At 43.8% G+C, this 14,538-nt stretch overlaps 1 protein-coding gene across 1 annotated transcript in view; it reads left to right on the top strand.

The window, feature by feature from the left end:
- The window catches only part of DUS3L (dihydrouridine synthase 3 like), a 947,437-nt gene that overhangs the window by 344,068 nt on the left and 588,831 nt on the right, over positions 1-14,538 (top strand). Inside the window, exon 5 of the mRNA XM_069648414.1 lies at positions 12,945-12,986. Coding sequence (XP_069504515.1) covers positions 12,945-12,986 — 42 coding nt within the window. The remainder of the gene's footprint in view (positions 1-12,944; positions 12,987-14,538) is intronic.

Genomic DNA, 14,538 nt, shown 5'->3' with positions numbered 1-14,538 from the left:
TTTGGTATTTAACTCTCTGAAGGTACACCTGGCAGCCCTCTCGGCTTACACCACATCCCATAACAAAGTATCGTGGTGGAAAGTACCAGTAGTTAAAGCCTTCATGGAAGGAGTAAAGAGACTTCACCCTCCTATTTCGAACCCACCGCCAGGATGGGACCTCAATGCGGTGCTAGCTAAGCTCATGGGCCCCCCTTTCGAACCCATGCATAAAAGTAGTCTTAAACACCTGACTTATAAAACGGCCTTCTTAGTAGCCATTACCTCTATAAGAAGGGTCAGTGAAATTCAGGCTCTGTCAGTGCAGGATCCTTTCTTTACTATCCACAAAGACAAACTGGTTTTACGCACACACCCTAGGTTCTCACCTAAATTTATATCTAAGTTCCATGTAAACCAGTCCATCGAGCTTCCGGCTTTCTTCCAGAACCCGCAAAGCTCAGCTGAGGTGAAACTACACACCCTTGATGTGCGTAGGGCGGTCCTTTACTATGTAAATAAAACCAGACCGCTAAGGAAAACAGATCAACTGTTTGTCTCCGTAGCTACAGGCAGAGAGGGGGATCGCGTCTCTAAAGGCGCGATCTCGAAGTGGATTATCAACTGTATACAGCTGTGTTACTCTCTTTCTGAAAAAACTCTGCCTTTTACGCCAAGGGCCCATTCTACTAGAGGCATTGGGGCCACTCTGGCTTTCATTGCAAATGTTCCCCTCGACACCATTTGCAAAGCAGCTACTTGGAGCTCTATTCACACTTTTACTCAGCATTACTGCATTGACACTCATTCCAAGACAGATAAACAAGTGGGACAAGCGGTTCTAAGACACCTGTTTGCTCATGACCCTTCTCACATCCCACCTCCTTCTTCTGGTACTGCTCGCTAATCTATGCACAGCATGTGATCTAAGCAGATTCCACAAGCCTCAGAAGGGATACATTACTCACCGTAATCGTATTTCTGATGCTTGTATCTGCTTAGATTCACATGCGACCCACCCTTCCTCCCCTCTGAGAGAAGGCGCATGATTGCTTGTAGTCTTACCTTCCTGTCTATCTGCTTGGATTATCTGTACTCGCGCTACTCCTCATGCTTCCTCATGTCAGAAAAAATACAATCTGAGGATCCTAGACGCGTGAGGGATCTTGGGTACAGTGGACGTCACACTAGGGATAGTATTACTGGCACGCCTGTGTCGACGCCCATTTTCGAGTTTCGAAAAACAAACTGTAATACTCTGCAGCTTCCACTAGATGTCGGCCTATGCACAGCATGTGAATCTAAGCAGATACAAGCATCAGAAATACGATTACGGTGAGTAATGTATCCTATATATATATATATATATATATATATGATCCTGCTCCATGCTAGTCCTCTCACCAACCATCACCAACTGTCAGCTCTGGAATCCCCACTAACATTCTCTCCCAACATTACACCTAGAAAATGTCATGGAGCAAGAACCTACTCAACACACACATTACACAACAGTAAATGTGTGTGTTGTCTGCATATCAGTAGAAATTAATGTTTGTTAATGGTATGTCCATGGATTCTACTTATAGGTTGAAGAGGAGGGGAGACATGGAGGAACTTTGGGGAAACCTGTACTTGGCCGGGATGTCTGATAGGGGGGGCATACAGAAAAAGTTTGTCCTGTCAGTGAGAAAGGAGGAGATCCAGTCGAGAACAGTCCCTGAGAGTTTCATCTTGTGGGATAGGATATTTAGGAGAATGGTGTGAAAGGCTGCAGTGAGGCTGAAGATTGAGGAGTGCTGTGCATCCTTTTTATTTGATGTTTTTGAGTTAACCGACTATGTCCTCTGTTGGCTCTCGGTGCTCTGGACGGGTAGGAAGCCAGATTGTAAAGGAGTGAGGAGGTGGTTGTTGGAGTTGGCTGTGGTATAGAAGGATAGTGTGGTATTGAATTGATAGAGGCGAATGTGTTTGGTAGGCCCGGAAGGGGGGAGGTTGAGGTGAGGGAGGAGGTGGGGGGAGAAAATGCAACTTGACACTTTATATTAAATCAACTTGTATATTCGCTGCTGAACTGTATGGTGCACAGGTTGGAATCAATAAAAATTGTTTATAAACAAAAGGTATGGAAGAGTAGTGATGGGATGGTAGTTTTCAGGGAGTGTGGGTCGAGCAGTGATTTCTTGAAGACTGGGGCGATCTGTCCTGTTTGAGTGAGGAGTGGATTGTACCGTGTGTGTGTGTGTGCGCGCGCGACCAGAGTTGATGTTGAGCCAATGTGAAGCCAGGGTAGTGAGGCAGTTTGATGCAGCTTTGGGTGGGCAGGCTTTGTCGCAGAAGTGTGCTGTTTTTTTCTTTGCTGTGTGGGTGATGAGGGTTTCTTACTCAAGGAGGTGGAATCTGTTCCATGTGTCTGCAGATTTGCCAGTAAGGGGTGGGTGACTACAGAGGGGAGGGCTTCTCTTATGTATTGCATTTTAGAGTTGAAGTAGAGTTGCATACTGAGATGGATGGGGGTGTGGTAGATGTGGGGGTGGTTTGGAGAATGACATGAGGATGCGGAAATGTTTGTGTGCGATTGGTGGTGAATTGGATTTCTTTTAGCTAGTGGGCAGCTTTGCCATTGTGATTGGCTTATGTAAGGGATCAAGAGTAAGTCTCGGACACACTGGCATGTTTAGGTGCTTGCTATAAGATTTTATTTATCAAACTAATAAGAGGTTTGGGGGAAATCCTATCTATTCCTAAGAGGGGTTTCCTGTCTCAACAAAACTAAGGATTGTCTGTGTCAGGATGTTAAAGTAAAGAGCGTCCACTCTGAACTCAATATAATGTGTACAAGGGGATTTCTGTAATCTGTAAGTGGTTTCAACCCAGCACTCCACCTAAGTCGATGCCTGGCGTGAGATGCCCAGCTGGAACCCTTAATTATATATATTTATATATATATTCATCAGGCACAGAAGACCATGCTTGCTGCACCCGGGGATCGCACATTCAACATCCCATCTTGCCCCTCTAAAATCTTTGTTGCCCCCAGGCCCCGTGTGCTGCCTTGCAGCCCCGGCTCTCCCCGTCGCTCTTTCCTGGCCTTAAGCCCGCCTCCCAGCCCTCCCCCTCCCGTGATTGGTTGCCTGCATCAGGCACAGAAGACCACGCTTGCTGCACCCGGGGATCGCACATTCAATATCCGGCATCCCTGGGTGAGCAGGTGAGCCCCCTTGAGCCCCCCACCCCTCTAAAATCTTGGGCCTTGCCTTTGCTGCCCCCAGGCCCTGCGTGCTGCCCTGCAGCCCCGGCTCTCCCTGTCGCTCTTTCCCGGCTTTAAGCCCGCCTCCCAATCTCCCCCTCCCGTGATTGTTTGCCGCCCTGGCCTTACCGGTTCCTCCCTGGGCAGCCCACTGCCCGGCAGCCCCTGCGGCTAAGGGCCCAAGGACAAGGACAGCTCCCACATTGGCGGTTCCAATATGTGTCTGCAGGTGCCGGCAGGGGAAGTCAATGAAGCCACCAGACACAGACAAAACTGTAAGTGTTGCCATGGGTGGGGTGTAGAGCAATTACTCTACTCCAGAAAGCTCCTGCCACTCTAACTTACCTTTCAATAACCTAGACTGCTACAGACTTACACCATGCATTCTTAGAGAGATATGTGACCACCAGCCTAAACCTATTCATGGCTGGACAGCAAACATTGCCTGCAGTATAATGTTAACTAGTACCATGCCCGGAGAGAGTCACAAAGATTAGCATGCGCCAAATCTAGATAGAAATGTGATTGTTAGCATATGCCACACTTGGATGGAATTCTCAAGTTTAGCCCGCGTCGCATTTAGACAGAAATGTGATTGTTATCATATGCCACACTTAGATGGAATTCTCAAGTTTAGCCTGCGTCAAATCTAAACAGAAATGTGATTGTTAGCATATGTCACACTTGGATGGAATTCTCAAGTTCAGCCCGCTCTGCATCTAGATGGAGGTGTGATTGTTGGCATGTGCCGCACATATATGGAATTGTTAAGTCTAGCCTTCGTCACATCTAGATAGTAATGTGATTCAGTGATTGCCATACGATTTCGCCGGCCATGCCGGGACCAAGCGTGCAATCATGAATCAATAACAGACTCACTAACAATTTCACCCCTCTGCATATATCCACTCATACTCTAAACAAACAGAACCACAACTCTATAACACAACAAACCGCACAAACTTCACTACACAGCAACAACAAAGCAAAAAAAAACACAGACTCACACAACAGTACACAACGACTACCGAACGGAAAACACCCCAAGCCCAGCCGACGGACCCACCGGGCTGAGGTCACCAACAGCACATCACTGCTCTCTTGCACTTTTCCATCTTACTCCCACTAACTCACCCCTCCCTCCTCCCTGTTCCTTTTGCAGAGCCGCCAGGGCGCCAGAGGATCACTCCGGTGGTGCTAGTGCGCTGTACAAATATCCTTTAACATTAAAGTTTTTATTTCTGAATGATGTACCCTTATATCATGCCCCTCTCTTTGAATCCCCCTCTCCCCCTGGACTCACTGAACCAAGAAGTAGGTTGTTTTGCAAAGTTAAAAGATTTATTTTATCAATTGAACAATATATACATCACGCTTTTATGAATTTGAACAATATCTAGATATCACACTGATTAACATTTATACAATGATCACCAATGATTGATATTACAATCAACAATCTCTTTAATCAATAGGAGTATGGATGAGAAGAATAATGTAGCATAGAATAAAACGATGATGACCGACCACAAGGTCCCTGATGTGAAGCAAGGACTTTAACAGGGAAGATTGGGCAGCCAGGGAGAAATTGTCCCCCGTCAGAGCTTCAACTGTCTGACTGTTGTATTTTTCATCTCATCGTGTGGCTCTGGTAAGATGACCAGCATAATTTTTGTAAAAATTGCTAAGGCAATTACACACGAAAAAAAATGAAACTTTGTGTGGGTTCAATGAAATGCAATGATAGGAAATTAATGCAGCACAGAAATAAAACTTGATATGAATTCAATCAAATGCAATGTAATCACTCTTTCCCCCTGCTACTACTCAATCCCCCCCTAATATGCAATATAGAGATGGAAGGAGAGAAAACAGGTTTCAGGAATAAACACTCTTAACAAATGCAGTTTCAATCCCAGTTCCCCCCAGCAAGCTTAGAGAGAAACAGGAATGATTTTAAACAGGTCAGATGCTTTTGAATCTGGCTTTGAATGAATGGGAAAAATGATAAAAATCGATTTAATTCTCTAAAATGGATTCAGAACTAGCGGGAGCTGCTTTGGATGGCTTCAGGTAAACACTAGCAATGATGGTTGAATGACTGGCAGATAGGAAACTGAATTCAGAGGTTGAATGCAAAGAATAGCTATTTTACATGTGATGAAATTGATCCAAATGCAGAATTGTGGCAAACTTTTCCGCGCGCTTTAAGCGCGATTGCGGCAAAACTATAAGTAGTTGGAATGCGATTCTGGGTTCGTTGGAAAGCTGAGGATGTTGGCTTCAATTTTACACTTCAATTTCGTTCGTACGGTTCAGAAGTTATGAAGGTTTTAGTAAAGGTTGATTTTTCTTAAAAAGAGTGAAGATTTCAAATGAAAGATGCGCTTTTGAATATTACAAACAAGGATGGGATTTACACTAAGGGGCTATGAAGATGCAAGATACCAACGGTACAGCCACCAGTCCAGAGGCTCCTCTGTCTGATATTTGCCCGCTGCAACACTTGCCTTTCTTCAGTAAATACATATTAGCGCAAAGATGATTTATCACTACAATTATCACAGGACTATATGGATGAGAGAAGGATTCAGGAAAGACGAGAGATTCTACAATGCAGTTCTAGATATGATAGAATGGGTTGGATTGGATTATTTAAGGCTAAGAGATTGGCTATTGACAACTCTATGATAAATACTCAGAACTATGGTTTTGGAATAGGCCCGTCAGGATCTGGTCAAAGAGTTTTGGACTGGAGTCTGCTAGCCAATAGACAGGATTCAGGCGGTTGGTTCTGCACTCAGCAAGGCATTCTGGTCTCTGCACGGCTTCTTGAACTGGATCTGACTGGTTGGTTCTGGGTTACAGCTCTGCTCTACTGGTTTGGATCTCTGGGTTCTAGCAAGAGTTCTTGGCAAGAAGCAGAAAAACCGCACAGCCCGGCTGTTCAATTTGTTGTGCCCCTTGGAAGTCTGGGGGTAAAATCAGGTTGCAAGAATTTAAAGGCCAGCTGAGAAGGGTTCAGCTTTGGAGTGGGCCTTCTGCTTTCAGAGTTCTGGAGTCTGGATCTGGATTCTTCCTGCAAAGCGCTTCAACAGTAAATCAGTTGATGGGTGAATGTGTGTATCTCTAGGTCCTCAACAGTCCCTATTTATGTATTTCCCAAGGGGAGGGATAGGCTGATTATACTAAGCCCACCCTCTAGGAAACTGATTGGTCAAAGTATTCCCCCTCTCCTGATTTGAGAAGGAATCCAGAGTCATGATGTTTCATGATGATGCTGTGTTTATGGTCCAGGGAAAAACCTCTCCTTTGTTTCTACACAGAAAATATATTTTTCATATAAAGCATATTTACAGTATCACCAACTTGCTAATAATACATATTTACATCCCAAATTAAATAAGGCACGTATTAGTCCAAGTCCCATCTTCTTAAGAGTTCTGGTTCACAAATGAGTTTTTCGCGCTTTTGGTTGTTTACCCAGTGTCAGATCTGTACAAATTTGTCCACATACATGCGCATAACACCTGGGCATAATCCTGTAGATTTTCATATTCCTAGCATTGTCAAAATTGCTACAATATCAACATTTTTAGTGGTTCAGTCTCTGAACATCGCATACATTCCAGACTAGTTTCCACTTGTGAGCAACATTTTCATTTTAACAACCTATACATTTCAGATTTTTATCAGTTTGGCACAGTTTTCTATGAGTCTTTTTCTCAAAATTATATTTTCTTCAGTTCCAGATACACATTTCATTCTAGCCCTGCCTCCAAGGTTTGGCTGAGCCAAGAGCAACCTGAGCCTCTTCCTGCCAGCAGCTGGTTTCTGTTGATTCCCAAATTTGAATTTCCTTTCAGTCAAGGGAGTCTTTTGTCTCCTGTTAGAGCAACAGGCCAAAGTCCTCCTCCCACCTCCTTTCACAATTCCCTTCCAGTTCCTCAGCAGAGAGCGGGGTGGGGGGATTCCTTTGTTTGGGAGAAGCTGTGGAATGTCTTTGAAGCCGTGTGGCTGGCTTTAACTTACTTTTAAAACACTGTTTAAAATAGTCTTTTTCTAAAATACAATTTACATTTTTAACAAATATAGCCACAAATCTCCTCCAGCATTTTTGAAACATAGAGATTGAATTTTATCAACCTATAATGCTTTTGATGGGAAGTCTCTTCTTTTCCATACTTTGATTTTAATGCACAAGTTTTAAATGACAGTATAGGTAAATGCCAGCTTCTGACACAGGCGAGCGGCGGTACTGCGCCCATTTCTGACATATTTTTCCCATGCAAGCACCTTTTGAATGTGGATTTTCTTCTGATGAAATGTGCTCCTGCTGATATTGTGCTTAGGTGGATTCTTTAAATAAAGTGATTAACACACAACAAGGATATTGGATTTTTTTCTGCTGTTTGAGAATCATTATTTTGCAAATTTAACAGCCAAGGAAAAACTGATTTTAGCAGTTCTGGGTTTCCCTTGGAATGCAGCACTGCTTTTCAAGTACTTTCATGTTACTCTGTGGGCAGCCCAATGATAGGTTTTGGCAGTAGTCTCCTGTGTTACCACTGACATAGGCAAAAATGGATTGGCGGTCTATTTTTCAGGTTTTCCTGCGCACTCCTCCGGGATTTTTAGTGCATAGATCTTTTTGGCAGCCATCCTATTGTTTTTGATGAAAATGGCACACAGTGATGTTGCAGGGAGTAGACTAGTCGGTTAGAACATCCCACAAAGCTATGCACTGCTTTTCTATAAAGTTTTAATGTGCAGAAAATAATAATGTTCCAACAGGAAAGGGTTCTCCCTTCCTCTGGTAGGTTAAAAAAGTCACTTTATCACAGTTCAAGTTTGTCCAAGAGGGATGAGTCTTCCCTTGAGCTTTCTGTAAATAAACAATTCTCTTAAATGTTCGGTTTCTCAGACTGTGTGCTTCCATTAGCCTCCTTATCTCCCCGGTGTACTCTCCTGCCAGGGCAATGGCGGGTTTTCTCACTGATCCTGGAGAGGGATGATTCTTCCCTTTTTATATCAGTTTGTCACCGTTTCACACTTTCAGGTTTACTTCCCTTCTCACTCATGGTTTACTCTCCTGCCAGAATATCATGTTGCTGTTTTAGCAATTCAAGTTCACTTCTTTTCCACTCCTGGTTTACTCTCCTGCCTGGATGTCACACTATTTCTTAGCTTTATCTTCCTGTATGTATGTGGGTCTCAGCGTCGCGGTTTTCCTGGTTCACTAACCTGCCAGTTTTTCCATTCTCCAATCGCTCCTTTATCCATGCATTAATGCTTTTCCAATATTTGGTCACTGACCCTTTGTCATCAATGTTCGTATATGTTTCAACTCTTCTTTTCAAATATTGAGTCACTGACCTTTTTCCAGTAAAGTTCGCATTTACAATAAGTCCTATTCTGATATGTTGGGAAGCCATCCCTGTTTTAATATTGCTTGCATCCATATAAGTTTCCTTACTGGTATCACTTTGACCCGCTAATGCGACACAGCATTCACCTTCAAGTGCTCTGGTAACCCATTTGCTTTCTCTGGGCTTACCTGGCAGCTTTGAAGTTCCTCATGTCTTCCCTTCTCGGTCCGCAGACTGTGTGCATCCCGTCAGCAGGTTAGCCCTCACTTTGGCATCATCTACTCCATTCGGCTTTAGCTGCTTAAGGCCGTCAAGCAGTGAGCTTCCTTTGGTTCAGTCTCCTTGCACGCCTTTCGTGTCCGCATCCGTACTGCTTTTTACAATTTGCTTGTTTTGTGTTCCGACCGGCGTCAGAATAAGTTACCAACAGTTTCAGTCTCTTCCTTACTCTCTTTCTAGTAAGCCGTGCCGGCTTTAAACTTCCCTGCAAAGCTTAACAATTTCCAAAGACTGGAACGCAGCATTGGCTTCCCGCTTCTGGTCATTTTCATTGCTCCCGCCCTCTTTATCGTCTCAGTACTTAAAAGGGTCGGGGGGGTTGAATAAGGTGGCTGGCTAAGAAAACCTGGAGTTTATGTAACTACATCACTGAGCCATGTAGGCATGTTGCAGGGGCACATGGAGTGTCATTAGGAATTGACTGCAAGAGAGCTTTGATCCAGTTATTGTCTGCCTCTCTTTGGTATTTGTCTTCACTTAGTCGGTTCTCCTGCAGAAGCTACCCGCAGGGTCAGTTGGGTAGCTTCTGCCTTTCCCTGGCGACATAAAAGAAGCTTCCTTCCAGAAAATAAATCAGTGACGATATTGATAGATTCGTCACACCACCTTCCGTTTGTTGCAGCAGCGGTTAAGTGGTATCCTGGTGGCGGTGCATGGTTCTTTGGCCAGGCTCTTTCAAGGCGCCTGGCTTCCTGTTTGGTGGTGGTGGTACATGGTATGTGCTTGTGAGATTTGTGTTTTGGGTGGAGGAGATTTTGTCGAGCGCCTGTGTGATGGGGGTGGAGTTGTAGTTGGAATATGGACGAAAGTGTGTGATGGGAAGAGAGGGTATCGTGAGTGTTGCTAAGGCAAGGTCTAATATTTTTGGTTTGTTTGGGAGTAAGGTTGGGTGTGTTAGGTGGAGGGATGATGTGTGGCAGTTAATGTGAAGATGATTGCAAATTATCAGACCATGAAACTCACATTCGATTTTACACAGAGATGTCATTTGTGCAAGAAATCAGACAGTTGAGGGTTCTGCCATCTGCTGTGTGTGGGGGGGCTAGGTGATCTGTATAAAGGTATAGGAAAGCTGCAAAAAGATACGTTTTTCTTACCATGGACCATAAAGAAGCATGACCAAAGCTAAATACTGTGAGGAATCCGAGGGCGTCCTCACATCTTTCCCCAATATGCCCCCCCCACCCCAGGTGGCCAGGGAAAGGAAGTCACTATCTGATCTTGAACGTGGGAGTGGATATGCGAGGGAGGATCATCTTGGTGGAGGAGACTTGGGGAGTGGAGATGAGGCACCCTTACGTGAGACATGCTATCCCGAATTTCCCTTTCACCATGAGTGCAATGTCCCACAAGCCTTTATATGTAAATCATTCCCAAAAATGCACCAGTTATATACTGGGACGAGGAAGAGACCAACTAGAAACAGACAGCCTCTATTTATCGCTACAGACTCATACAAACATCAGTTAGGTACTGGGACAAGGAGGAGGCAACCGAGAGTAATACAGAACTCCCAAACCAGCAATGAGTGGGCTAGTCTTTTTCTGACGAATCAGCCATGTGGGAGTTTAAAAGCAGGAAGCTTGAAGAACATGGAGGCAGCTGTGGAAGCGGGTATCTGGACTGCTGTGCGAGAGCAGACCTCCGGGAATGAGGCATGTCAGACGGAGTGCTCGAGGAAGTAGAGAAGATGCAGTGTTTACAGCAGGAAGTGCGACTAAAGGAAGCTGGAGGCCGATGGCAGAGTACAGAAGCAGAATCAGCGTGAGCAGGAGAAGGTGCTGAGTGAGGGAAGAGCTGTGAGAGACGCATAGTTTGTGGGAGCAGAGTTGGGGAGAGTCGCTGTCGGGAAGAAGCCAGGAGCTGCTTGAGAGAGGGAGTTTGTGACAGCCGGGAGCCTCGCTGGAACACTGTAAGCACCAACCAGTTAGTCCGCCTAGAGAAGGACACCGGAACAGAAGGCGAGCATGTAAGACTTATCAAAGTTATTTAATACAGATTTTAAATGAAAGCAAGTACTTTGAATATCGATTTGATTGAAAGGAAACCGGGTTGAATACAGTTCTGGTGTGTAAGTTGTTTTGTGGAATCGCACAAGTTAAAGGAACTGTGCAAACATTGGCAAGAGCCACAAGAATAGAATTGTGAGCCATGTGAGTATGAGTGTAACAACCGAATGGTGGCAAAACGAGCAATGGGGAAGCATTATAAGGATGTGGAAAGAGTTTAAATCAAAACACCACTGTAGAGATGAGACAGTGGAAACATACCTATGAAGGAGAAGCAAGTGAGGTGTTGGTTGTGTAACCTGTAATAGGTGGACCATGTGGTCCAACAACTGCGCCTAGACCGAATACACCCTCTTGATGGAAAAGCCACTTGAACCACAAAGAAGCTTGTGATTGATTCTAAAAGTTAACCTTGTGTGAATTGAAAGGAAGATGTTGAACCCCGACATTGGTGAAAGATAACCAAGACAGAAGAGTTGGGAAGCATGCCAAAGAATGATATTGTGTTGAAATTGTTGAAAGACTTGAAAGCTTGGGGAAGGGAGCCCCTTGTTTGAACTGTGAACTATGTGGACCTTGGGGAAGGGACACCGTTTGACCACTGGCTGGACGAAGTGCAGAACCTTTATGTTGACACTTTTGTGGCTGACATCCCTACGTATTGTCTAAAAAATGTGAGGGCAAGTACAGGTTTTGGACATTTGCTATGGACTTCCTGACACAGCCTATCCTCAATTTTATTTAGGTAGGACACTTCCACCTTAGTTTAGGACAAGATGGGCCTTTTTCCATCTTTATTTATCTGAATAAAAGTGTATAGCCCAAACCTTCGATGCATTGCCTGTGTCTCATTCATGATGCCTTCACGATAACTAATGTGTCCAGTATAGAACCAGAGGAAGACCGGTATCTCTATTAGATAAAGGTCCCTGATGCACTTAAGCACTCATACATCCACCTGACTATTTGCTTAGGTGTTCCAATCCGGGAACTATTTTTTTTAAAGATAGACCTCTTCCTGTCCACGCTAATGAGGATTTCAAATGTACTTTTGTGTCATGTTCTGTTGGATCCGCTACATATGCAAAAAGAAGGAAAAACGAATTGCCATAACAAATAGCCTGCAGAAGAAAGAAACCACAAAAAACATCTGTTAAATAGCACCTGGACATTTGCCCTCCCATAAGAGTCAATTGGGAAAGAAAAAATGGCAGAGTAGTATACCGAGTTTTGATTCGTGCTGCCTTGAAAACTCCGACTTCAAGGTTTTATCAGTGTGTATTGGAGATCTAGCTCGTCTAGCCCTGCAGTTCCCTCTCTCACTTGACTCCACTCTGATGCCCCATAGCCTAGTAGTAATCCTGGACAGAGAGGTTTAGCGCTCCGGGAGGACATGGGTCCCTGTGAGTAATTGTTTTGGAGTGTTCTCATCAAAGTGGCATGATCCTTGCAGGTTTGAACTAACCGAGTGGCTGCCCAGGGATAGATTCTGTAGCTTTCGGCCTTCAAGCAAGGCCGCATGGCACCAGGACATGAGCAGGTGTGAGGCTGCACAGGCATAGTTGCTTTAAAACTGTAGCTTCGGGATCAGAGCGGAGGGAAGGAAGGATGTCTTGCAGTCTGGTACTGCAAATGGACACAGGAGCTTGTGGGGCAGATACATTGAAATGTCATGCAATTGGTAAAATGCTTTTTCTCCTTAAATCTTGGTCATTGTGCGTTTGCTTTTAGCATAGAGACATGACTTCGACAAAAAATTCAAATGTATGTTATCTGAAGTGTTACAGTATTTCACCCATAGGTAAATCGAAGAATAACAACAAAATGTACTTGAACCATAACGTCATTTTTTTTGTGGATACGCAAACATGAATATTTAAATGAGACAGTTTTCTTTTTTAGTTAGTCATACCGACTACATGACCCGTTATTTAATTGATGGAATTCCCTTTTTGGCTTTTAAATTGAGATGCCGCCAAAATGGTAAAAATGTTATTTATATTGGTTTTTCTCTTGTTCTTTTTCCCATAATGTTGCGTCTATTTTTTTTTTTTATAGATTGATTTCAAAAACAAGCTGTACCTCGCACCACTTACCACTGTAAGTACATGTTTAATATGAAATGTCTGAAAATTAACATGTATCAAAGTTGTGTATTTGGTAATTAATTGGGTAAACTGTGCTAAATCTGTGGCGTAATAGTAAGTAGAGTCAGAAGACTTTTTTTTTAACAGTAGTATCAGACGCGTATACAACACCACAACCCTTTTCATTCAGCATTCCATCACATTCCCACCCAACCCACTTCTATAATCTTCCATACAGCAGTCACCAGGTATATCCACAGTAGGTTTCCAATAGAGACTAGTCGGCCGAATATTCGTCTGACCCAGAGAAACTGTATTGGCCGGAAATGCCACACCAGGGGAAAACTCAATCTGTTCACCCACTATCTCTTCAATTGTGAAAGACCTCGGCTCATTAGTTAGCAACTGGGTAACATGCCCAAGGTAGGTGTAAGAAAGTGGCTGGCGTGTGCGCACAGCACACACATTTGTGTATGTCGGAATAAAATGTTTAAAGGTTTGTTGGTGTGTAATACATCTGGTTTAAGTATTTGAAGTGCAGTAATTTATACCGCCTGTTGAGACACGCCTGGTTTGCATGCAACAGTATTTCAATACCTTGTCTGGGATCACAGATAGACTCCTCCCACTTGCGGTGCGCGTCTTCTGACCATCCTTCTGTTTGCTCTGTTATTTTCGCATATAGGTATGACATCAACTTGGCCTCTGCCCTAGGCTCCATGGCCTAATGCAGCAATGGCATGATATCCGGTTGAGCTGGGAATTTAGAAAAAACCTCTTTACTGCATGACGTTTCCTAAAATAAAGAATAAAGAAATATATGTAGCGCACCCCAATGTTTTACACTCCTTGAGAGACAAGAATTGACCATTTGAGAATGTCTTGAAATCTGGGTAAGACCATTTTATCCACGCATTGCAGAGATGCCTTTTCACTGTTGAGGGTAACCTCTGGTTATACATGGGTCATAAGACACTTGAGCTATGACCAGTAGACCCACCAAGTTGATGTAGCAGAGAAAGGTGCATTGGCCTGTTGGATGAACAATAAGAAATTGTTTGGTAAATGCTTTTGTCCGGAGAGGTTTACATAGACTTTCCATCTGTAGTTATGATCTGTGTACACCTGTTCTGTTTTGGCTTTTAACAGATTAGTGTACACCCATACAGAAACAATGAATTAAAATACAAATGCCTCTCCTCCTTAATGTGTCCATTTGCCATGTCCATCATCCAAGAATGAATTTGTCTCTGTGGCACCACCGTGCAGGATATTCCATGAATCCATGACAAACAAAAGGCTTCTTTTGCTGTACCAGTCAAAAATCTGTTACCAGCTGGCTCACTAAGCCACAGACACGCGTACACACACATGTATCTGAGCATTACATTAAATATGCCTACATTATTTGTGGATAATTCTAGTCTGGACAATTACATACTTATCATGCAGCACAATACCCTCTTTCCGCTACACTTGTAGGCATGTCTGGTTTACAAGATGCTCTGTCCCAAATCAACATTAAGAAGTAGGAGTTGAGACGTTGCCTAGTCCGGCTAGAATCT

Source organism: Ambystoma mexicanum, chromosome 2q (genome assembly GCF_040938575.1).
Source record: "Ambystoma mexicanum isolate Mex_15411 chromosome 2q, UKY_AmexF1_1, whole genome shotgun sequence".
In the NCBI taxonomy this organism is placed as follows: domain Eukaryota; kingdom Metazoa; phylum Chordata; class Amphibia; order Caudata; family Ambystomatidae; genus Ambystoma; species Ambystoma mexicanum.
The sequence above is the reverse complement of the archived record's forward strand: the minus strand, read 5'-3'. Positions and strand labels throughout refer to the sequence as shown.